Source organism: Vidua chalybeata, chromosome Z, assembly GCF_026979565.1.
Source record: "Vidua chalybeata isolate OUT-0048 chromosome Z, bVidCha1 merged haplotype, whole genome shotgun sequence".
Taxonomy (NCBI): Eukaryota; Metazoa; Chordata; class Aves; order Passeriformes; family Viduidae; genus Vidua; species Vidua chalybeata.
Window position 1 is genome coordinate 63,226,245 of NC_071570.1, and position 25,199 is coordinate 63,251,443.

A 25,199-nucleotide genomic window follows, 5' to 3' on the forward strand; every position below is an offset into this window, starting at 1 on the left:
ATGTAACTGTATTTCAAAACACCATTAGTCAAGCTTCCTTCTAATTTAGGATGTTAGAGATCTGGGGCTGTCACTGAAGACTTACCACTACAGGAAGCAACTACACCAAGTGCATTCCAATAAAGATGATTTTTGCTGTCAAGTCTCACTGCTTTTTTGAGACACTAGAAGAAAATGAAATGTGGATTATAATGATTAGGAGAGCAAAAATTGTGACTTTATGCACTTACTTATTCAGAGATGTATAGTATGAGAATATGCAGAGAAGCAAGAACACCAGTTTAAAGAATGTACCAGAAAATACAGGCAATACCTGCAAAGACTTCTCTAGCAGTTCACTGATCTCATTCTTGTCAGTGCCAACTGGTGTGAGGTGCTCCGCTTGGCGATAATAATTTATTCCAAGATCACACCATATGCTAGGCAAAGATATCAGCTTTAAAGCTCTGCCATAACACCTACAGAAACATGAATCACAGAATCATTATTCCAAGTCTCTACACGAAGAGCAGAAAGCTGAAAAAGCATTCAAGAATGCTTAAAAACCTAAATGAAGTAAACATGCATAAATATAAACAAAACCAGACAAGAACTGAAAGCAAAAAAAAAAAAAAACCAACTAATACATTTTCATTCAGACACTTGTCTGAATCTGGTCTAAAGGCAATCTGTAGTGCTCACCACTTATGAAGCCACAGGTGTGGCATAAATGGTTATGTAGGTGCGCATCAAATCAAAGCTCTGTCGATTACATTATGCACGCTTTTACTTAAAACAAACATCAGTCATTTTTACAGTTCATCAGGCTTCCCCTAGGAAGTACTTGACTTTACAGATCATGGCTGAGATTCACCAAGCAGATGCATATCCTGTCTTACAGATCCAGTTGAAAAAAGTTTAGAGGGAGTCACAGAACATCGAATTTCTGACATTTTTTTACAAGAAAAAGGCACAGACAGAAAGCTGAAAGTATTATCTTGGACTTCCATTGTCCTGGGAGAATTAGTCAGCAAATACTGCACCACTGCATTTAAACAGGTGTGATTTAAGGAATAGCAGGGAGAATGTAGTCACGTGCCTGGAGACAAAAAGGAGAGGAGTAGGTGCTGACAGTACTGTGGCAATACAGGACACATACCCTGAAATGAGTAGTGTTATCTGGAAGCATGAAAATCCATTTACCCCATATGCAGGTATCAACAGATCAGCATGTATTTCATTTTCTACAAATTAAGTAAGTCTAGAATACTTGAGACTCCATGGAATCTTAAACATCAGAGAAGTTCTTCACAATAAAAGAATATTACCTTCCTCCCAGTATGAGAAGCTCATTTTTCTTCAGCACCTGTTTGGTTGCATTTTTACTCAGAAGGGATCCTAGTACTTGAACATTCACTTTGGTTGGTGAAATAACATGCACACTAGTACAGGTATCTCCTAACAGTTTCCAGAGGCAAGATACATCAGGACGGTGCTCTACTGCCCTACAATTATAAAGAAAACACAAGTAACACCCACTCAGACACTTCAACATCCTTTTCTGAAAAAAAGTGCCACGTTGAAGAGTGGCACAACCTCAAACACAATTAATCAGTGAGGTGTTTGATTTAATCCAGTTTCCTCCTATTCAAGCTACAGGTCTAAAAGATCAAAATTTAAAAAGGAAGAACAATAAAAACCAACCAAACAAAAACACCCCAACATGTCAGCTGACTATATGCAATCTTGCATTTGTCATTTCACAAGACATTACTCATCTGCAGAAACTTCATAGACTTTCTCCTCTAACAACAGTTATTCCAAGGTTTAATTTAGCACATCTTGTATGAAATGCAAAACAAAAAGACTGAGAGAAGGAAGGAATTCTTTTCTTCTTATCCATTATTTTTGGTAGGAACACACTCCTCCCAGATCCACACATTACCAGGACTACACAAGAGAACTCTGTGTCAATTCACACTTTTTTTAGAATCCAATGTCTCTTTATCTTTGAAAAGAAAAAACCTAAAACTCTGTAATTGTCATTCATTTAAGCAGCCTGTATTTAGAATCTGTTACTCAAACCCTTTTTAATAAACACATTCTTACTTCTAGATTAGAAGTCCTAGTCCATTTGATTCAGTTTAATTAAAAATTTTCAAACATTTAACTCTTATTTTTCTGCCTGTCAATCCCACAATTCCTGCCACAATCCCAGCAGAAATTAAGTAAGTGAATATTTAGTACCTACCTTGTAAAATATGCAAGGGCCTGCTCTATGTAATCCACAGCCTTCCTATCCAAATAGTTGCCAAGGGCTGATCTTGCCAGCATGAGATAACACTCGCCAAGTCCTGAAAGTAAGAGAAAATATTCTCTGTGAAAATAAATGCTTCTATGATATGCTTAAAAGTACAGCAGGGAAGGAGCCTGGAAGCCAGGTCAGCATTTCTACCTTATACAAAAGTCTATACCCTGCATACACCGTAACAAAATCAAAAGACCCACAATGCCACAACAGAGACTTTGCTTTTAATCTATCTTGTGAAGTGTGAATTGTAGAATCATTTGGCTATTAAAATAAACCTAATTAATTATAAAAAAATAGCATTTAAACTTTGGGTTTATCTTTAAATATTAAGTAAACCCCTCCTGAGAAATCTGCATTGTTACATTGACAAATACACCAGCTTGCAGTTTACATGTGTCAAAAATCAATCCAGAGAAATAAAAGCAATAAAGAATGTCAGGGTAGGCAAAAGGGAAAGTCTTCAATGAAGAAAACCTGAAGCCAACATTATTTAATCCTATTAATATAAGAATTTACTTCATATGGTGTATTGAGTCTGGATGAGATGGAGTTAACTTGCCCAGTAGCAACCCTCATAGTGCTGCACTATGTATTGGTAGCTGGAAAGGTGCTGATAAGACACCAGTGTTTTGGCTGCTGATGAACAGTGTTTGGAACAGCATCAAGGCAGTCTTTACAAAATTCTCTGCTTCAGCAGTAGGCTGGGGGTGGTCAAAATCCTAGAGGAGTCACAGCCAGGAGAGCTGACCTAAACTGACAGAGGGATATTCCACACCACATCACATCTGCTCAGCCATAAAAGCTGAGATAAATGTGAAAGAGATTGTGGGGGGGCACTTATTATCACATTTGTTTCCTGAAGCAATGACTAGGCAGACTGAAGTCCTACTTCATGAGAAGTAACTGGACATCGCCTGCCTGTAGGAAGTAGAGAATAAATTTTGTTTTACTAAATTTGCTTCTTCATGTGGCCTTTGCATTTATCCTGACCCATGAGTTTCTTCAATCTTGTTTTGTCTTCTGTTCACATCCTGCTGAGAAGGGGAGTGACAGAGCAGCTTGGTGGGCAGCTGATTCCCAGACAAGGTCAAACCATCATAACTGGAGATAATTCCCGCTATGAAAAAGGAACTGCATCACATGTAAAAATTTCTAACATTTTGGAAATAGTAAGTGCTTGGTTTATACATTTGCTGGCAGCAGCAGTGATTCTGTCCGGCAGTAAGTCACTGGATATGAGTACAATTCATTCTCAGATTATTCTGACAGTTCTGAAGCTACCTTTCTCATGCTATTATTATCCTGCACCTATACCAAAATAGTGTTTTGTAGGAGTCTTTATCTTGCCCCCCTCCCGAAGTCCCAAGATCATAAGCTTATCAGATGTCAAGATGCTCTGCAATCAAAAAAACAAAATTGATTTTATTCCCCAAAATAACATGAAAGATATGCTAGAACAGAATCAGAATAAGTATTTAGTAGCACAAAATCAAAATACATTGAAAAGACGCAGTGAAGTAACACCAGTACAGTTATTCTCTCAACTACCAGAGACTATGCTTCCAACAGCTCAACTCAAAACCTGTTCAAATTTATCAGAATAGTTGAAAATGAACACTGATGGGACAGTCCAAGAACTTCAGAGAGTTTTAAGAAGGTCCACAAAAATTACAATATCAGACCAAACAGCATAAGAAGTCTCTAAGAAAGAAGGCTGTTTGGAGACTCAAAAGGATTTATAGCTTACAAACCAGACATTACAATGTGAGCCTTTATGAAAGAAGACTTGGGAGATGTAAGAAAACACTAAGTATAAAGGCAACTATGGGGAGGAATCTTGATACTGTGTACTGAAGTACTCAAAGCGTTTTAATACTAGTAACACTGTCAACTGTTACCCACAGACACTGAAAAAAACCATATGCATATGCACAGGTCTCTACAGCACCTTTGCAACTGCTGCTGCAGTCAGCTCTTCCCTTCTTGCCAAACAACTAGCAAAATTGCCTAAATACAATACACTCCCATTCCATTATGGAGCTTTTGTCATATCACTTTAGTCTGGGAAAAAAAAAAATCAGTGGAGTTATACAGAAGGAGGTAGAGAAGTCAATCACACTGAAACCTTTTCAGAATAAAACCCACTGTTGCAATAATAACCCAACATTTCTGAATTAACTCTTCCAAGAATCAGTTTAGATTCATCCAGAAACCAGAAGGCCTTACAAACAATGAAAAAATAATTACAAATTCAAACTAGCATCAAGCAACAAAAAGCAGCTGCTTCAGATCGGTATATAGGGTGAGAATGATTGAAGACTAAGTGGCAGGGAGAACACAAACAGAGCAATTATTTATTTTTTATACACTCCCTGCATTATATAACTTCAGAATCACAGTTCCATAACGAAGAAGAAGAAGTTCCAATTGCCCCACTTCTTTCTATTCCTACCTATATCCTGAACGTCTCTATCCCTGCCACTTGTAACACTTGTGAGATATCTTGGGATTCCCTGCTATTTTTCACTACTTGTAAAAGCTCAGAGGTGTCTGAATCACTAGACGAACACAAGAAGTGAGGAATGCATGGTCAGGAGCAGAAGAAAATCAGCATAAGCCCATCTCTTTGAAATGGCAGTCTGATTTCATTGCCTGTTGAGCCAGTGTTTTACTGCCTAGGTAAAACTGCAGCACTGTTAGCTGGCTTCTTCTATGTATCTTCAGTTCTTCTACTCATTTGCCCTGGTAGCCACATAGGACTAACTACCTTTCATACTTACTTGAAAGAGAAATAATCACTCACATTCATCATGATTTAGGAGTTTCTCAGGTATTTGTACTACTACAAACTAACCTTCATGCCAGGGACCTCATGGCCCTACATACCCAAAATACAACTCTATCCCTCCATATAAGAAAACCTCAATACACCAAAAACTCCTCCAAAAGACTGAAACACTACAGTGTGTAAAGGGAAGAAAAGTGAACACTTTCAAATTCAGACATACTACCTTTCAATGCAGGCACATAGTTTTCTGTCTTCTTTAATATTTGTTGATAGGTAGCAATAGCATTTTTGTATTTGCCTAGAATCTGCTCAAGTGCTGCAGCTCTGTAAATGCTGTACACGAGCCCTGGGTTCAGCTCAGTTGCTTTCCTGAAGGATTTCAGAGCTGTTGAGTAGCTACCTCTGTTGAAGTAAGCCTCCCCTAGAGACTCCCAGCAGTTGGAATCCTTTGGATCAGCCCTTAGAGCTGCCTGCAAACTGAAGATATCAAGACATACATTTATTTAAATTAAATATGATACTATTTAACAAATCATTTCCTTTCATTGTATATGCTCAGGACACTAATTTTGCATTATATACTCTTCAGGACACAAATTCACAATTACATAGAACTTTTAAACAAAGCATGATAGCCTTTTCATCTTCAGAGGGCATTACACAATTTTAGGAATTGTATCTCACCCTGGCTATTCAGTGTTATAGTAGCTTGTCTGTGCCTGTCACCAGGCTTGTTAGTACAAAACACTGCTATGTTAACAAGACTACATTCTGTGAATTCTAGAACTGAAGAGAATTGAAGAGAGACACAGACAGCTTGCTTAGACCCATTTCCTTTGTTAAGTACAAGCTATAATCACCTAACTTATTTTGAAAACTTGCTATGAGCAAAGACCATTTCATTGGGATTTGTAGAAAAGGATTTAAACCAACCACCAGTTGTCTTACTCAGACACTGCTTGTGATGGCTGACCAGTTCTCAAGTAGTAAAGACCACGATGAAGCCAGGCCCATTTTGCTGTACCAGGTCTTGCTTTTTCAGTTACCTTATTCAGGATTGACAGGGCAGTGTCCTAACAAAGCACCAAAAGTCAAGTTAGTAAACAAAAAACATTTAAAAATATTCTTGTAACTTTGTATGCTTTCCTCAAAGCAGAAAGGTGAAGGATGGAAAAAAGAAGTTACATAAGCTAAATAAAGAAAATCCCCAAATTTCCCTTTATGTTCCCTACTGAAAAAAAAATCCTTCATCTATACACATGATGACTCTAATGTAATGCTTGGTTCTCCCACCCTTCTCCCCAAATAAATTTAATTTGGAATTGGAACATAAAATTGAAGCAAGTCGAACTATAAAAGCTGCTAAGCAATGACAGAACATTTGTTTTCTGAACTTAAATACAGAGGAAACCCGAAGTGATTCCTCAAACAGGAAGGACATAAAATCAGCAGTAATTCTGACATTCTGAATGTACAATACCATGTCTCCAAGTTCCACACTTAGGTTGACAGCTGCTGTTCCAGATTCTTCATCCGTCTCATCCAGTTCAAAAGCCTTTTTATAGCAACCACGAGCTCTACTTTTGTCTCCAGCAATGTCTCTGTAGTAGTTACCTAGATAAAAAAAGGCCCTTCCCAAGTAGCTGTCCAATTTTGCAGCCTATAAGGAAATACCAACACACCATCAGACAGCATTCTAAAAGATTATACTCATAGACAGGTGCAGTGATAACTCCTTGTTCAGCCTCTGCTTATCATATTTTTAAGCCCCTTCTGTGACATATTTGAGCTGTAAAACTTTTTTTTTAAATTGCACAGATTACCTGAGCTTTAAGTATCTGGAAAATCTGTTACAAATCTCATGACACAAAACATTTTCCACTCAAAGTACTAAAATAGTCATGCTAGGAGAAAAATCTTTATGACATCTCATAATTTTCATGCTCATTATGTTCATACTCTTACCATATTATACCAGAATTAACTCCAGCCATGTCTAAAGTTTCAGTTCCTTCTTAGATACATGAGGCTGATTTGCTTATAGTTAAGAAACCCACAGCCTCCAAACAGCAGGAAACAGCTTTGTCAATAATAATAAACATTGCATAAAATGGTTTATAATTAAAAAAACTGTTCAACTACATTTCCCACTATACTCTGCTGTTATTAAAGTGCAAACAGCAGGCAATGATTTGAGCTCTCAATACCTATCATGATGTTGCATGGTGAGTTTACAGTGCCTTGAGTGTTATTTTGTATACTTCCAAGTTACTAATGTCAAACGAAATCTTTTAGATTCATGTTATGATCTATGTTCAGAGAAAAAGCCACCTTTTAAATATCAATGATCATAATTACTTCAAAGATCAGAAAAAGCATATAAATTATGGGGCTTTACCAACTTACATCCTTGGACAGACAATGAAACCCTAACACCATTCTCAACGTTTTTCCTTTATGTTTTTTCAACTTGAATTCTGCCCTCTACCTTTCAAAAGGTCTTCAAAGACATATGCTGCATATCTGGAGGCCTCCACTTTCCAGCCCCCAAGGAGAAGGTTGAGAGAATCACCACCAAATTTTGCCAATTCAAAGGCCTAAAGAATTAGCTGAAAAGAGGAAAACAAAAGCAGAAGATTCAAGGTAGCTACACAGCTCCCTGCAATGCCTTTTTGCACAGCAGAACCCAGTATGCAGGCTCTGGAGGTTCATATATGGTAACAAGGAGAATATTCAAGTCTCTCATTCACATCAGTGTATTTTCCATATTTGACTTCTGATGTAGCAAAACACTAATTCTACATCAACAGTTAAAGCAGTCTTTACCTTCAGGAACTGAGTGAGTGCTTTTCCTTTGTCTTTTTTTGTCTCATCGCTCATGAACCAGTATGTGAGCCCTAGGTACTGATGATACTCTGCAGTTCCAGCCTTTCTTTCAATAGCATTTAGAAAACTAAACAAAATGAACACAGGTCAGGTCAGATAAATTCTCAAAAGCTGCAAAACACTATCCCATAACACTTCCCTGTTAGAGGAAAGAAAAAAAAAGTCTACCTTTTTTCTGCCTGTTCATAGTTCTTTTGGGAATAATGGATGAAACCCTCTAGAGCATGGGCCTCAGCCACATCAGGGTGGGACAAGAGAAGCTCTTGTGAAATCTGCAAAAGGATGTTATTTTTCCCTAGTCACTTCCTCTATGAAACCAAGAATTGTACTTAGCTCACAGGAATAACAAAAAGCACTAACCTTTGAAGCCTGATCCATTAAACCTTTGTTAAGATAAGCCTGACCCCTGAGAGCTGAAATCACTGGATCACTGCTTCCATCTATAATCTAGAACTCCAAGTAATAAACACAATTAATTTATTCTCTCCACACATTAAGAAGTCAAAGTTGTCAAAAGCAGACAGACTGCATGAAGATAAAGACAAGAAACCATTTAGCGGTTTTCTCTATTACCCCGAGAAGATTTAGAAAAATTCTGATGAAGGGCAAGTAGAAGATTATAAGGACAAAGGTGCAGAAATACGAAGAACAACAAAGAATGAAATTGTGTGACAAAAACAAGGGGAAGCAACTTCTGCCAAAGCTTACCATTCAATCATAAAGTAACATGTTCTTCTTCATGACTAACGACAAGTGAGTAATGGACATGGGAGATTATAACATGAATTCAAATTAAGATGGGTAACAGCATAGAACTAGCAAGAAACCAGCAACAGTGAGCAAGACCAGACAAAGTCAAAAGCGACAGCTTCCAAAATTAGAATTACAAATGAAAAAGAGCTGCAGCAAAGCCTGAAAACCAGGGACAGAAGAAGTGTTTGAATTACATGATGGCTGGTAGGAATGATTTAAACCACAAAGTTGAAAGGAGGCCCGGGTAGAAATACTTAGCTTAAGTACAGGAAGATAAGAGCACTTTTCAATATTTTAAAAAACCACAAAACATTTTAGTCAATAAAAATACCTGCTCAAGTGCTTTAATCGCTTCTTCTGCAGCATCAGCATCAGCTATTTTAATCAAAATCTCTGCTTTCAACTGAAAGGCAAGGTTCTTCCATGGAAGATTAGGACTCTCAGGAGTTCCAAGAGCCTCAAGAGCTGTTGACAAGAAGAACCTTTCATCAAGTTAAACGAGAAAAGAAAACTACACAGAGCAGCATTCTTCCAAATATATTTTAAAATCTTGTTAACTACAAGGTTAACTACAGATTTTTTTCTGTCTAACAGAACACCATTCAGACTGTTCTACACCATGAATAAGAAATTGTCCTGTAACATTTCTATCCATTCAAGTTTAACAATTAAGTCAATTCTAGGAGGTCATCTCAGATGCATGGATACTGATTGTTTTCCAGCTGCTGGCCTTATAAATGAAGTGCTATCATTTTTCTCATTAGAGTTCTAAAGAAAAAACTACCTTTCAACAGACAAGTTGTTTCACATCTCAGCGTTCAAATAAAAGAATACTACTGAAAACCGGAATTTACCTTGGTGCCTCTACAGAAGTTACTTTGTACCCCTTAATGCAGTTCCAATTACTTTTGAATACACAGTATCGTCTCACCTCAGAGATGGAAGTCTCTGTTGAGCATCACCATTCTCCCAAGGCAAGAACTTCCTGCATAACTCAATTAATTTTATTTATTTATTTTCATGTATGATGAGCTGTTGTCTCATTTGATACAGCCACTAAGACAGGACAAATAAAAAGCGATGTTTCTCCAAAATTGTCTCCAACTTTCTACACGTTTTGGACTCAATTTCTGCATCAACAGTATCTCTTAGCAAGGAACTTACTAACTTCTTGCATTGAAAAACAAAACTCGTTTTGTTTGCTCTGACCTTGACATTTTAGTTGCATTTGGCAGTAGCCAGACCTCACACAGGAAAACTAAACACTTGATCTTTATTTATACTCCACATCATTTGCATCTGCACAGAGTTCAAAATTATCTCTTCTCTGGGCTGGAAAATGACTTGACAGGTTTTTAACTTGTTCTCATAAGCTGCACTTTTTAATCCATGAGATCAACCTCACTTTTAGTCTATTAACTTCTACTCTTATTTTATTTTTGAGATGGGGTAGATCATTACCAAAACTACACACAGATTTTATTATGCTGCTGAAGTTCTTAAAGCCACTGTGTGTTGATGGTATGTTTCACTAATCATTCCCTTCTCTGAAATTGCTAATATTTGACTTGCCTGTAAAGCATAGCAGAGGAAAGAAACAGTCCTATTTTTTCATATTGAATGAGGACCTTCTCCTCTTTTCTTCAATGAGAGTAGCGTAGCTTTGTGAGAACACTTCTTCCTGCAACTCTATCATTCCGCATTTAAAACAATGAATAAAATTCTATAGTCTTAACACTCAGTTATGCACTCTGGTAATCACCTTGAAGTTTTGCAGTCTACTTTGCATAGCAGCAAACTATAACTTTATTACTCAGCATTCATAAACAGCACAGGTATCAGGGAAAATATCAGGGACACCTCCTTCCAGTCTGAAAACAGATGTAATTACTATACTGTACTCTACTTTTTAACTTAAAGCAAAAAACCCCCACACTCAGTGTTACAACTTTGCTTCTTGACCCAAGGTTACTCAGTTTCCTTACCAGTTATGTAAGGGATCTCACCAATTACCACCTGGAAAACTCCTTTATTTATGAGCTCATAGGAGTTTTAAATTAGTAACTTTAAAAAGGCCATGCTGTCTACCCAAAATATTTTTCTTTTGCTCTATTGTTTCAGTTTACACTATTTCAACCACTAAATATACCAGACCTGTCTGTGTTTTCCCTGACCTTTCCTTTTTAAAATTCAGAGCCATGCTATCTACTTTGAAGTATTTGGGCGCCAAGACGGTTTCAGCATGCAATTATGGAAACCCCTTAAAACTTCAACATTTTCATTTCAGTCAGTTCTTAAGTTGGTATCTCATAGTTCCTTAAAGCTATGTTTCCTTGTCTTGTTTTACATACACTGCTATTAACTGTAATCATAGACAAGTTGTTAGATCAATCTGCTGAAAAGAAGGGTCTTGGTATAAAGTTATTCTGAGATCTTCCATGCTGAACACAGATGGGAAAAGAATTTCCTCATTTTCATTCTTTTTCCAATAAACTTCTTTTTTACCTATTTTGTTCAGTTTTCATTTTTCCTTCACCCAAGTTTGCAGGTCTTTTGAATTCTCCTTGCCAGGAAGTACTTTCCCTTGATTTCCCAAGATTGTTTGGCCAGGTCTGTTTGGTCACTTTTACTTCTTCAAGTCTTTCTAAAAACTTTTCACTGCATTACTCCCTGCCACAAAAGAAATCCACTTCAGCTGCCCCTTCATTTATAACCACTAGAGTGGTCCTGTTCAGTTGAGACATGCATCACTAGATCGCAATAATTGTCCTCACTGCCAGCTAGCACACACAGAAGTTTTACACTCAGTTTCTTCAGATGCAGCTGTACTATGCATCAATTCTGCACTTTACCTTAACTTGATTAAAAATTTGTTTTTCAGGTTGAAACATGATTATCCACCAGGCTAAATATTTGTGACACCTACCCTTGTGGTTTCAGGCAATCTGTCACTCGCCAACATTGGTCAACCAACAGCAGAAGCAGCACAGCAGAACATGTAAACCTTCTAAATATTAACCATCAGACAACTTTCTGGATCCACTTAGCCAAGTATTTTCTCTGCTCCTGAGACTAAGCACCATAAGGTGCTTTTCAGCTCTCATAAACCCAGAGAGGTAGCATAAGCTTGAGACTGCAAAAAGCAAGGGACTGACTACTGCTAACGCAGACCTACCACACAAAGGCCACATTGGCTGGACTACACAAAGCAGTGCAACAGTGCAGTTGCTCTTTAAATTAGCAGGCAGTTACCTTGATTGCAGGACAGGACAGCGTTTCTGTGTTCACGGATTTTCATCTGCGCCTCTGCCAGATAATACCATGCTGCTGGACACTGGTTAGTCTTCTGCAAACCTAGTAAGAGTTTAAAAAAGACACTTTAAAAAGTTGCTTGGAGTTGCAAAGACACTGTAGCTAGTAGATAGGTTATTTCCATATAACGCCATCAAAACCACATTATCAACCAGATAGTAAGACTTGCCATAATTTTTTTTGAGTGTTATTTTAGACTGTTCTGGACATAGAGGCTTCCATGCAACAAGACAAAAACTAGAAAGCACATAAGTTAGGCTTAATTTTGCATGTAACATTACATATACTGAAACCTTCTGCCTTAATTAAAGACTCATTAATTAAAGACTCATTAATAAAGCTGCCTTAATTAAAGACTCACTAATAAAACTGAATTTCTGTCTTCTGATGCATAACTACTAAGCAATGCCTGGAAGCCTCCATACCTAAGATGCAAACACATGGCCCGTTGGAAGAGACATTATTTTCAAACTATCCACATTTACACATTGTACCAAAAGCCTTGTCTTTGCATTCTCTCTGCTGTAAGTAAAGTCTACATGTAAAAGTAAAAACAGAAAAACAACTTAATATTAATTAAAATAAAATACTATCTTTTGTTAAAACATACAATGGCCACTTAAGCCAGAAGCATTTGTTTTCCAAGGAATACCTTTTCCTCTTCATGTGCTCTTAGGCACATGAAACTTTTATTTCATATTTTAGGCAAGATGTTGTTTCATTGCAGAATATTCCAAAATTCCATTTCAGAAACAATCTTATTCTAAATCTAGAAGAAGAGATGCAGGACATCACAGCATAGTCTGACTGACTCATGAATGCTTACATTCCAGTTATCTACCCAGTTTTCACTGTTAGCTGCCACAGCAGCAAAGTGAGAGTGGGCAGTCTCATTTTCCCACTAGTATACTTATTTAGTGTTTCATATAGTTATTTCCCCAATAACAGTAGGATTAAAAATAGTTTACCTTAAAACACTACAGAGCTTACTATAATACAAATGAAAGGCTTCAGAGATGCTATACTTAAAGCTACATTTTAAAATCTCAACACAATCAGAGAGTGTTCAGCATTCTTTTAAAAATCTAGCTGGTCTTAGAATTCGCAAACTACTGTGCAAGAATAAGATTCTCTAAATTTTCAACATAAGCTGGTGTTCAAGTTACAGATTATTCACATCTCATATTACACATTTACCTTCAGTAAGACTCTTAACAGCCTCCTTGTATTTATTTTCTTTGAGGCATTTTATACCAAAACAAATGATGCCAGGACCACTGTTTGCATCCATCTCCAAAAGCCTAGAGAAACAGTGTAGGGCCTTTTCCGACAAAGTACCTGGTTTCAGAAAAAGACATATTTTGTAGGGTTTTAAATTAAAAAAATAACTGCAACAGCTTACCTTATCTATGCAAATGATCGTTATCCTTTTGAGTTCAAAGTGATTTTCCAAAGGCACTACACACTTATCATCCTCTATGCCATAAAAAAACCAAAACCCAAGAAGTAATCTAAATACTCAGTACTGTGACCACAAAATAAACTGACAGTCTGAAACCTCAATAACCACTTTTGCTAAATTACTCCTTTATTAATAAACATTTATGTATATACTTTCTTTATTAATAAATATTAATTCCTTCACATGCTTTTCATATAACTTCAGCTGTATGCCCATATGTCAAAATCTACCACAAACAAATCAAAATATTTTCCTTCCAGAAGAGACATTGTGTACCTATAAATTTGCTGTAATAAGCTTGCTGAAACTACCTTTCTGTGAAACCATATAATTTAATGTTTTAGCTTAATTTTAACTGATGCCGTTAACTTTTGATGCTTGTGTTTAGCTATGATTGTAGACATGGCAATATTTACAGAAACTTTGTGACTTCTTGCAACAACTTTCAAACTATTATTTTCCGTAAAAAATTATTGATTCATGTGGCATAACAGTTGTTTGCATTTGCTAAAGGTGACTTTACAATGCATCTAAATTAACAAGCCTATGAGAAGTGCAGGACAAAGGATTAAAACACATGACTCAGATCTAAACAAACAGCCTTACTAAAACATAAGCAGGATCCTTCCCCCTCCAAGAAGCTTGTAGGACAGTGAGATATTGCCAGTGTTAGTATACAAGAAGTGTGCTAACCTTTTCCTTTGAAAATTAGTTTCTGCCCGTTTCTCCAAAATATAAATAATTTTCAAACACTTTACAGATTGAGAGTCTGGGCCTCATTTGTCTTCATACTTTCAAAACAAAGTGAAAAATTCTCACCTGCTTGATTTTGCTACTATAGTCCGTTTCTTCAGAACAGGAAAAGCCCTTTTTCTACCTAAGCTGAAAGCTATTTCTAGAGGTTTTCTTTTTCTGATTTGGTTTCCTTGCTTTAAAAAGAAATAAAATCAATTTCTGATGCCTTAAACGATAAAACGAAAAGCTAAAATCTAATAATTACCTTTAAAATTTATGAGAAAGTGTCCAACACTATTGTAATGTTTTTTAGTAAATGACTCAAAATAATAATGCATAGTTTCAGATCCCTGCACTTCTGAACACACCAGGTTTTAGTTTTTTCTCCTCAAACAGTCTCATTTTCTACTCAGAATATAGATCTAAACAGATCTGCTATTCCTTATCCACAAGGCGCACTTTCTAACAGAGTTTCACAAATGTTTTATCTGTTTTTTTTGGTTTTTTTGTTTTTTTTTTTTTTGGTGGGTTTTTTTTGTTTTTATTTTTTGGGTTTTTGTTTGTTTGTTTGTTTTTGTTTGTTTTGGGGTTTTTTTGGGTTGGTTTTTTTTGTGTGTTTTTTGGTTTGTTTTTTTTTTTTTTTTTTTTTTTTTTCTTTTTTTGTTTTGGGTGGATTTTCTTTTTTTGATGATGAAAGAGAATCTGTGTCAAGAATAACCTAAGCATAGTTCATCGTGAACCTCAGAGCACTGGCTAACACACTTTCATTTTTTCTTAAAAGGTCAAGAAGCTAATCTTCATTTATCTGGAGGGTCTGCCTTCAAGTGAGGCATTTTTCTTTGAGACTTCTAAGAGCTGGACTTCACTTACAGCAGGTTTTTGTCACTTAGAGTCACTACTCAGTTACAGGACAAGGAAATGACAAGTCATAGGACCAAACACTTTATTTGCAGAAACATAACACAGAAGACTTGTAAAGAGATTGTCACAAAATCAACTATTTAAAAAACCTAAGCCCCAGAAATGCCTAAATCTACTCTACTCACCTGACTGAACAAAGTGCAAGCAAAGTACTTCCAAAGGGTAACTCACAGTAGGGTACAAAGCCATCATATCATGACAGGCCTTTTCCAACCTAGCTACTTCATGAGGAAACTTGAAAGGAAAAAAGAGTAAACAGTTATTTGTGTGAGTTCTCAGATGTGAAATAATACATCTGTTTTCTTACTAGAAAGACACTTTAACATAACCTTACTTTTGACAAGCACTGTATGAAGTCTTTGTAAAGATTTTGGTGGTCTTCACCAGGAACGGTGTCAGCAGAGTGCAGCGCATGTTCAAATGCAGTCAAAAGCTGACAAAAAATCAGAAGTGAAAAAAAAATTTATTCTAGGGAAATGTTATCTTCATAGAATAGAATATTTCAGTTGGAAGGAACATACAACAATCATCTAGTCCACATGCCTCAGCACTTCAGATCTGACCAAAAGCTAAAACATGTTTATTAAGGCCATTGACCAAATGCCTCTTGAATGCTGATAGATTTGGGGCATCAGCTGACTTTCTAGGAAGGCTGCTTCAATGTTTGACCATCCTTTTGGTAAAGAAATGCTGTCACATGTCTAGTCCTTGGAACCAGCCACACACATTCTAACACTAGATGCCAGAAAGAATAGCTCAGCATCTACTTCTCCACTTCCCCTGCTCAGGAAGCTGCAGACAATAAGAGGACACCCCTCAGTCTCCTCCAAACTAGGAAAACCCAAAGTTATCTGCTCCTTAGAGGACATGCTTTCCTGCCCTTACATATTACAGTGGACAGTTACATGCTATTACCTAGGTTCTACTCATTAAGTTTACACTAGTTCTATGAACAGAGAAAGACATGAAGCAGGTTTCTTACCATGAAGCAGCACTCAGCATCTAAATTGTATAGTACAAGATGAAGCAATAATACGACACCACAAAATGTAAGATGGTACAAGGAAGGTAAAATTTTTAAGAACACTCTTCTTCAAACCTAATCCCAATTCAAAGAAGGAAATTAGGTTATTATCCTGTAAGGTTAGCTGTCAGCCTTTCTCTCCACTCTGGTCTAGAAGTCTAGTCTTTTTTTTCTTGACTCTTTATATATTGGGGAACACAGGCACCAGAGTTCAGGCTTACAGAACAAGCATGCTAAACAAAAAGTTGTACACAGCTTGTCACTAGAGAAATACTGAAATCTGTTGCCTTCAGGTCCACATCCTTCCAGGTTCAGGTGCTTTATTCAAAAATGCAGTAAGCTGTAGATTTGCATGTGAAACCTATTCCTGAGGTTTATGCTATTTTTAAAATATTCTGAAGTTATTTTTTCTTTCCAAAAAAGAAAGCAGTGCTGCCTGAAGCACCCCTTTTCTATACTAGCTTGTAAGTCAAAGCCTTTGCCTTCTCAAAAACAGAGATCCAGATTCAATCTTCTGCCATCTGAAGTAACTTCCATTTGTATTTTCTCCTTTCTGAAACCCTGCTATCAAGCGGACTGGAGATGAGAAATTTCCACCTTTCATGTTGAAGGAGGTTCATCTTCCAAGAACAGATAAATCAGTTTCAATCAGTTTTGACACTTTCCTAAAAAGTTAAAGCTTAATATCTAGAGGAGAAAAAAATTTGAACCAAAACATTCCTATCTCAGATAAAAGAATAGGTATAAAGAAATGGAAAAACCTCACAAATCCATCTCTTCCTGCTTGTCTGAAAGCAGGGGGAAGCTTGTTGTTTTGAAGAAGATCTGCATTGGTTTTGTGTGGCAAAGCTTTGGTAGTGGGAGGCTAAGTGGGGTGGGTTCTATGAGAAGCTGCTAGAAACTTTCCCCATGTCCAACAGAGTTGATGCCAGCTGGCTTCAAGACAGACATGCTGTTGGCTAAGGACGAGAGCATCAGCAATGCTGGGAGTGCCTCTGGGATAACAGATTCAACACGGGGAAGAAACCAGTGCAACAGCAATTACAGGCAGAGAGAGGAGTGAGAATATGTGACAGCAAGAAAAGGACCCAAGCAGTCTGATATTGAAGGACTACACCCTGTAGAATAAACCATGCTAGAACAATTTGTGAAGAACTTAGGTGACTCATTACACCTAAGGCTCAGCTCAGGCTGCTGCACAGTTGCTGTTTCTGTCAGAAGGTAAAACTGCCCAACTTTTCCTCAGAAGTTTAGTACCTCTGAACATTGAGACAGTCAACTCAGACAAACAGGCTTCAATTACTAGTTGCACTGGACAAATATATGTATCTAGCTGAACAAGGAGTGAGAAACATTACCAACTGCTCAGTCTTATTATCCTGGTTCCTTGTACTGTCTTTCAGTAACTGGATCATCTTCTTCCAGAGCTGATGAAGCTCTGCCTTTTCTGCACCTTCCTCCTGTTTCATCCTTATTAGTTTCTGCCAAGTTTCAGCCACCTGTCAACAGGAACAAATGACCCATGCTGATTACTCTTTAAAGAGCTGAAAGTCCAATATAAGTAGTCAACTTGTCACCAAAATTCACTGAAAACTGGGTAAATGAACTCCTTAACAACAATGTAACTTTAACAAATTGGCATTATTTACTGGGTAAGGGATGCATGGCGGACTGCTCCACCTGGCGTGCATTCTGATCCTCTGCAAGTGCGTTGCTTACACACAGTCACCATATACATATTATAATCGCTTATTACCATAAACCCCTCCCCGGTTCAGTCTTTTTATACTCTTGTTTAGGCAGCGGCTGCATTCCTAAGCCAGATGTCCTCCCAACATCTTTCTTCTGTCCTTGCTTAGAAAGCAGATCCTGCACATCCTATTTCTTTGCCAAAAGTGCACAGACACAGTAGAACCCCTCATCCTTGGGGGTACCCTTTGATGCCCTTTGGTATCAAACTCTATCACTCTAGGGTAGACAACAGAGTAACATTTACAGTAACCCAGATTTACCTGCTTTCTGATTAAATAAACAGCAAGTCCCAAAGCATTGTGTGGGACCTCTCTACCTTCTAAGGTAGACTCTGACTCTGGTTCCTGAAGGAAATCAACAGTAAAAGTAGACCTAAAGATCTAGAGCACTACAGACAGAAAGAGAACAAAAGCAGCAGTCCACACTCAAATTCCAGTATTAAAAAGTCAACAGAACTGAAAAGAAAAAATAGGACCCTGAAGGCTAACTTCAATTTCTTGTGCCTTCATAAGTAAGTATGCCTTCATATGGTAAACTATCAGCATCAAATTTAATTTAAGAAGCTGGTATACAATCAGGCTTTGGAGCAAATTGATAGCCTTCAGCCCCACACGGTGCTATGTAAAATTTTTCGTGTTCCATTGCTGGAGGAGAGGTGGGAAGATGACATGGAGTACAATCATGCACCACCATGTAAGAAAATAGCCTTTTCATAGAGCAAAGTGAACAGCATACCTCAAAAATATACATTTATATAACAATATTATAGAGATTGCAGGAAACATTACTGTTGATCCAAGAAGGCATTTAACAACTCCATCTCTGATACTGACTAGAGTCACAATGATTCCTGCAAAGCTTGTGCTGCTCTGAAGAGGCTTTTCATGTCCTTTTCACTGTGTTGGGAATGCAGTACATAAGACATGCAGACAAGTTCAAGTTGTGTACATATCCCACCTCACCCTCTAGAATGAAGCTTCAGTAACAGCCTAGGAAGGGATCACCCACCAGTGAAAGGATCATCATTGTGTAGCACCAGCCAAGCCAGGCAAAGGACACCTGACTCACACATACTGCATGTAAATGTGCATTTGATACCATTTTTGACTTCTAGAAATACAACAGAAAAATTATATTCTGCCCTTTCAGTCTCAATACTAATAGTCTTTGCCAGTTCTGTCAGTTTAATGGATTGCATCTAAATCTCACCCAGTGGAAAAGACAAAATACAGTTAAGATCAGTTCTTCCTGGTTGTGGTCCACAAGGAGATTTTAAGCAGTCTGTGGCCCATAAGAGTCGGGATTCCTTGATGAAAAGTAGTTAGATTAAACGGAAAATAACTGTTAGAAGTAAGAAAGTGCTTGACCTACCTCTAAATATTTCTTTTCTTGATGGTATAGTTCCACAAGCTTGTTACATACATCACACCATTTCTGCTTGTCACCACTAGAAAGGAGAAAAATCCCCCCAAAACAAGCTAAGTTTTTCATATAACAGAGTAATGTTTATCAAATTCTGACACATAATTTTCAGTAAGTTCAGTTGTCAAACTAATATATAGAATAGATACTAAAAATCACCCTATAAGTTTTACTCATTGCTGCTCTGAAAAAAAAAAAATACTTTTAGGGACTTTTTGATCAGTTTTCAAAATAAGGGAACAACCAAACACTCCAGTCAACTACAGTGACAGCTAACTTAAATTTGTTTAGAGCTGTGCCTCTACTAATTACATGACACATATTCTGTGATCTTAAAGAAGTGAAAAGTAAGCATTCTTATTAATGCAGGCAATGAACTGTCACAGATAAATGCTCCAAAGCAATGAGTTTAGACAAGAATAGGATAACACAGGATTCCCTAAACTACTAGCCTCAAGTACAAGTAAACTATGAGAGCTTTTGCTTTACCAAAAGGAACAGGAAAAAGAAACCTTACCTAAGCAGAGAAAACCTTAGCAAAAGGGCCGAATGACTGATGTGAGAAGGGTTTAAAAACTCAAAGTCTATACTGTACATCATCAATGGCATTCACTGAACTGGAAATCTTATAACTGAATGTATGGCATTCAATATCTTTTACCTTTCATAAAGTTCCAAGAGTTTTTGGTAAACATCTGCTAAGTCTTCTTTGACATCTGTTTGGTTGGGTTTCTCATACAAATTTGCTAATCCCTTAAGGAAAAAAAAACCCAAACAAACAAAAAGGAGTAAAGGAAGTAAGATTTGATGACAATGCTTATGCTTTATGAGAATGCTACCTGTTCTGTATACAAAAAATATTCCTGCCTTCAATGGGATTAAGTGTTAAGGCAGTAATCACTGTGCAGAATTCGGCACAGCCCATTCAATCTATTTATATTAAGTAAAAAGCTTTCTTCACTTTCTTAACTAATATCAACAATTCTTTGAAACTTATATCTATTACTTGATCTTGTCTGCACAAGGGACAATGTAAGACTTCACTAGGCCTTATGACTATACATGCATATGTAGTATGCAAAATATGTAAAAATATATATATACCCCCAAGTATTGTATTGAAAGCCAGAATCTAATTGCAAAAGTGAGGAAATTTCAACATACACTGAATTCAGGCCCCAACAGTTATACTTTAAAATAGCATTTATACTGAAAATACTAAGAACCTTATTATCTTAGAAAAACATTGATTGTTGATATCAGGAACAGACTTAATATGAAACCTTATGTTTCATGAATCAATACATAACAAAATTGTAGGCTGTAAATCTATACTGCAATAGGCTCTTAATGCACACCACACAGCTATTTTAAATGTACACTTTTGCTTTCAAGTAATCAACAACATTCATTAACAATCCTCTTGATGCTGAAAGCTGAAAAACTACATTACTCGATAAAACATCTTCTCTCCATAAGAGAAGAACTGTCAAGTGTTTCTTGAGCTACAAGCACAGAAATTTTTGCATAGACAAATTAACTGTATTTGTTTCAATTCCTATTCTCCCTTGCATGTCTCACAGCTGTGTAGTCTACACAAGAAATACAAACTCAAATATACTGAAAATAAACTTCACCATGATTTTACATTGGTAAAATAGAAACCTCATCTACTCCAAAGCTTCCGTGGAACTTAAGGGCCTCAAGAAAACAAGATACAAGTCCTAACTCTGCTTTATTCTATATTTAACTCCATAGTGATACTTCTGAGGGAAACAAAAAGTGGATATTCACATACCTGCCATGCCAGTAACTGGTTTGGTTCAAGTTCAATAGCCTTCTTGTATGCTCCTTTGGCCTGATCAGGCTGCTCTAACTCAGCAGCTGCCAGGCCAATGAATACCCAAGCATTGTAGTTATTTTTTTCTTGCTTCAAAACTGCCTAAAAAGACACAATTTTAAGTAAAACTGATTAAAGAAATGTAACTTATAGATTCATGTACTGAGTTTTATCACTACAGTTTGGTGGATTATTTTATATGGCAATATTAGAAGTTAAGTAATTTTAAGGAAGATGCTAAGATTAGCAACTTCAGTTTCTTATGCAAGAGGATGCTTCATACCTGAAGCGTTGAGCTAGTAACCTGTATCTGCAGCTCAGCAATTAAAGCACTCCCAGGAGGTCTGGATTAGAAATGGATTTTTATTTCTATCATTCTAGACTTAATACTCTTATCACCACATGTAAGCAAATTCAAAAGGAAAGGGAATGAAAGTTTACATGTGGGAAACTGACACAATCAATCAAGTTAAATCTGAAGATACATCTCAACTATCACATCAATAAGGTACTCTACACTCTGAACTATTATATAGCTGTAGAGGTATGGGAAAAAGAACAAAATGTGCAAAAAGCCCCAGACTTACCTTCCAAGTATAAAATTAATTACCTTGCAATGTTTTAAGGCCTCCTTATACTGTTTATTTCTTATTGCATCTCTAGCACTCTTTAATGTTGCCTTCACCTCCTTATTTGACATTGTGGTTGCTAAATACAAAGAATGTATTATCAGTTCTTGTAAAAATAGATATTCTGACACATACAAAATGTTTATACCTTTATTGCACAGTGGTTATTTTAAACAGAGAAATATAGTGCAGTATGCCAAAAGGCATACAGCACCAGAAACTTATTAAAAATATGGCATGGTTAAAACGACTCACATTTAGCTCCAGTGCATGATTCAGTCATTATTCCAAAGAGTTAAATGAACAAAGTAGCTATCCAAGAATGAAACTTTTTTTACAGGTTAAGATAAATTTAATGAAGAGGTGTTTTAAGAGCCTGTATTACACTTAGGAGAAAACACGCTACACACAGCAGCTCCTCTTTAAAAAGAAACTACGCAGTGAACCCTGCTTAAGTCCTTAAGCAGTGCTTAAGAACCCTATTGCCCGAGGAATGTGTTCCAGTGGCTGCTAAGAATCAGGATTTTTCTTGTGTGCTTTCTACAGCAGTACCACGGCTGTCACATCCCGGTGTGGCCCGCCCTTCATACACAATTACAGCAGATTCTGCTTCTGCTTAACTGCCATGAATCAGAAAAGAAAAAGCATTTAAGAACACAGCAAAGAGGCATTCACGCTTTTTAACACAATCTTGCACTGTTTTCGTGTATGTTTGTACACCAAAATGAACTTTAGAAACACCACAGTCAATGCTGCCGAGATAGGATGAGACTGAGAAACAACACTGCTGCTGCCAGCACCCAAAAAGATGAAAAAAGCAACCAGCTGAAGAACAAAAAACTTTTTAGGAGCGGCAAAGCAAAAACAAAGGAATGGTTGGACATAGGATAACATCGAATTTCAGATTTCCTCAGAACCTATAAAGAAATCTATCGGACTTGCATTGCTCAGCAGCTCCTGGAGATAAATTTGCTTCCGACGAGGGAAGAGATGCTTCGGCCATCACAAACGCACCCCACCGCGGGCACTGTCCAGCACGAGCTGCACAGTCACCTACAGGCAAAATACCACTTCGGCGCAAACCTGGACACCGGGGAGGCGGCCGGCCCCCAGAGCGAGGCCATCCAGCCCGGCCTGAGGGTGGGGTCTGGGGTCCGCGGATCAGGTCTGGGGCTGCGAACCGCCTGGGGAGGAAATCCACTCCCGCAGCCCCCCAGGGAAAGCTGCGGCGGACCGACCCAGGCCACCACGGCGCCACCCGCCACCCGCTCCTGCCGCACCTTCAGCCACCGCCGACTCCGCCACCTCAGCCGCCACCCGACCACATGCGCACTGCGACGCGGGGCAGTGACACACCAGGGCAGTCGCCATTTCCTCTTGGGGCACTGCGGGAGATGTAGTTCCCGTTTCCCGGGGCATGCTGGGAATTACAGGCTGCTGCCCTGGGCACCATGGGAGTTGTAGGCCGCAGTGAGCGGGTAGCCTGCGGTGGAGTCAAATCTTACGCTGTGGCCAGAGCCCCGGAATCTGCTTTCGGAGCTGCTGCTCTTCTCGGTTAGAGAGCTGGGGGCCAGGGCGATGCAAGACGGCAGGCCACTGGGGCTAGCCGGTCTGGCGCTGCTCCTCATGGCCGCCGGGACGGGAGCAAGGCCGCGGCCCGCAGGCCCCGGGGACCAGCCCCTATCTAATGTGGTGTTGGTGGCCTGCGACTCCTTGGTGAGTGATCTGGGCGTGGAAGGGCACCGCCACAGGTGAGGTGAGGGGGGGGTGGGAGAAATCCTCGGCGGTGGCCTGCACGGAACTACCGAGGATGAGATATCGCGGCCCGATGGATGCGTTACCTAGTCCAGAGGCATGCGCATGCGCAAGCGGGAGTTTACTGCGCGGGAGGCTGGGCAGGGGGCTGCGGCAGCGGCGCGCGCCATTCGGCGAGACAGTCGCACCCCGAGTGTTCGCTCCAGGGCTCCAAACCAAACGCGGCCCGCTTCCCAAGAGGGTGCGCCGTGCTCGCAGCAGAGGCTTTACAGCAGCTGAAAACCTCTGCGGAGGTGGCTCCCACGGTCTGGTGTGATACAACTTGTGGTCCCGGAGGGGTGCGTGCCCGCAGGACTCTGTGGCAGGGCAGCTGCTACTGGAACGGGGCTGGTGTGTAAAGTGAATGCTCTTCGGTTCGCTTGAAAAGCCTAATGGCAAGCAAGGTCACTAAACCCTGTTACTCTTCCCAATGTAAATGCTAGATCTCCACAACAAATGGGCTAGCGAGTTTCTAGAACCACAGATGAAATTACTGATTTACTGAGCACTAAATACTGGTTTATTGAGGCTCTTATAAGGTATAACAACCCAGTAAATGGTCAGATGTGTATCTATAGCAGTAGGCATCTAGCGGCTTCATTACAGTGATTTATTAATTTTTTTGGTTTGCCCTTCAGACACAGAAATTTTTCCACTCACAAATACTTATTCTTGCATGTATCTTCACAGTTTTCTCACTGTGCGCACCAGCACACTGGAAATGCTTTGATGTGTTTTACTCTGAGGAGCCTTGGTTTCTCTAACTTGCCTGAAAACTCCTTGTTGTGGAATCAAACATAAGCTCTGTGGTGTTAAGCTCCAGGTGCTTTCATATTTCATCACTTCTCTTTCACTATTGAGGAAGTTTGATCCCTAGCCTTCTTGGGTTTCCATCCTTGACTGCACAGATAAAAGCAGTTGGCTCCTTGCTTGCTGCCTGTTTTTCTTGCGATGAATTTTTCCTAAATATTTGGTAAACATGCATTATCTTTTTTCAAACCCTATCTTTAAACACATTCATTGTGATTTTCAAAGATAAAGAAATAGCTCCTTCTTTATTTATGTAATAGCTCCTTATTGATTTCCTTCCTTCTCTCTTAATTTTATTTTCAGTAAATAGTCTCTCTTAATATTCCAAAATAATGCATGTTTTTTTCTCCAAATTTTTAGCTTTTGCTAAAAGTCTATTTACCAATAGTTAAAATTGCAGTATTTAAGATCCTGAGGGTTAGTCAATGTCCATTTTATATCCAGATGCTAGCAGAGGCTGCAGACAGGCAATGTAGCGGTGGCATGGGCCACAGTAACCAACAGGAACGTAACAGGGGTGGATACAGGGTTCTAGGACGAATAGGGATACAGGGATGGGGTAACTGACACGGAAGTTTCAGGAATGAACAGGGGGTGGTTACAAGACTGATGTGGGGAAGCTCCAATGGCAGATAACCTGGAGTGAAACATGGCAGAGAGAAACGGAGGTACACAGAACAGGCTAACCAACATTGTAAAACCTCTAATCTGAACACAGCCCAGGATGCAACATCTCCCCGCTTTTTAAAATATAAAAAAGACAATTGTTTTGACTTCTTTG

At 38.5% G+C, this 25,199-nt stretch overlaps 2 protein-coding genes across 6 annotated transcripts in view; one reads left to right on the forward strand and one right to left on the reverse strand.

The window, feature by feature from the left end:
* The window catches only part of SKIC3 (SKI3 subunit of superkiller complex), a 47,572-nt gene extending 24,339 nt beyond the window's left edge, over positions 1 to 23,233 (reverse strand). For 2 of the 3 annotated variants that reach the window (XM_053968749.1, XM_053968748.1), the window contains exons 1-21: positions 23,095 to 23,233; positions 21,796 to 21,893; positions 21,144 to 21,287; positions 20,007 to 20,098; positions 19,295 to 19,370; positions 17,530 to 17,670; positions 15,482 to 15,580; positions 15,273 to 15,381; positions 13,227 to 13,367; positions 11,970 to 12,071; positions 9,049 to 9,182; positions 8,325 to 8,411; positions 8,133 to 8,236; positions 7,905 to 8,031; positions 6,559 to 6,738; positions 6,027 to 6,151; positions 5,302 to 5,555; positions 2,231 to 2,333; positions 1,308 to 1,484; positions 314 to 458; positions 86 to 164 (exon numbers count right to left, since the gene is read on the reverse strand). In XM_053968749.1, the coding sequence (XP_053824724.1) occupies positions 86 to 164; positions 314 to 458; positions 1,308 to 1,484; positions 2,231 to 2,333; positions 5,302 to 5,555; positions 6,027 to 6,151; positions 6,559 to 6,738; positions 7,905 to 8,031; positions 8,133 to 8,236; positions 8,325 to 8,411; positions 9,049 to 9,182; positions 11,970 to 12,071; positions 13,227 to 13,367; positions 15,273 to 15,381; positions 15,482 to 15,580; positions 17,530 to 17,670; positions 19,295 to 19,370; positions 20,007 to 20,098; positions 21,144 to 21,287; positions 21,796 to 21,893; positions 23,095 to 23,233 (2,656 nt within the window). The remainder of the gene's footprint in view (positions 1 to 85; positions 165 to 313; positions 459 to 1,307; positions 1,485 to 2,230; positions 2,334 to 5,301; positions 5,556 to 6,026; positions 6,152 to 6,558; positions 6,739 to 7,904; positions 8,032 to 8,132; positions 8,237 to 8,324; positions 8,412 to 9,048; positions 9,183 to 11,969; positions 12,072 to 13,226; positions 13,368 to 15,272; positions 15,382 to 15,481; positions 15,581 to 17,529; positions 17,671 to 19,294; positions 19,371 to 20,006; positions 20,099 to 21,143; positions 21,288 to 21,795; positions 21,894 to 23,094) is intronic. The other variant, XM_053968750.1, reaches the window with a different exon arrangement.
* A 157-nt stretch (positions 23,234 to 23,390) lies between these two features.
* The window catches only part of ARSK (arylsulfatase family member K), a 33,637-nt gene continuing 31,828 nt past the window's right edge, over positions 23,391 to 25,199 (forward strand). Inside the window, exon 1 of one of the 3 annotated variants that reach the window (XM_053968751.1) lies at positions 23,391 to 23,530. In XM_053968751.1, the coding sequence (XP_053824726.1) occupies positions 23,393 to 23,530 (138 nt within the window). In that variant the 5' untranslated portion in view covers positions 23,391 to 23,392. Of the gene's footprint in view, positions 23,531 to 23,797; positions 24,013 to 25,199 lie in introns of those variants that run through there. The other 2 variants (XM_053968754.1, XM_053968752.1) reach the window with 2 other exon arrangements.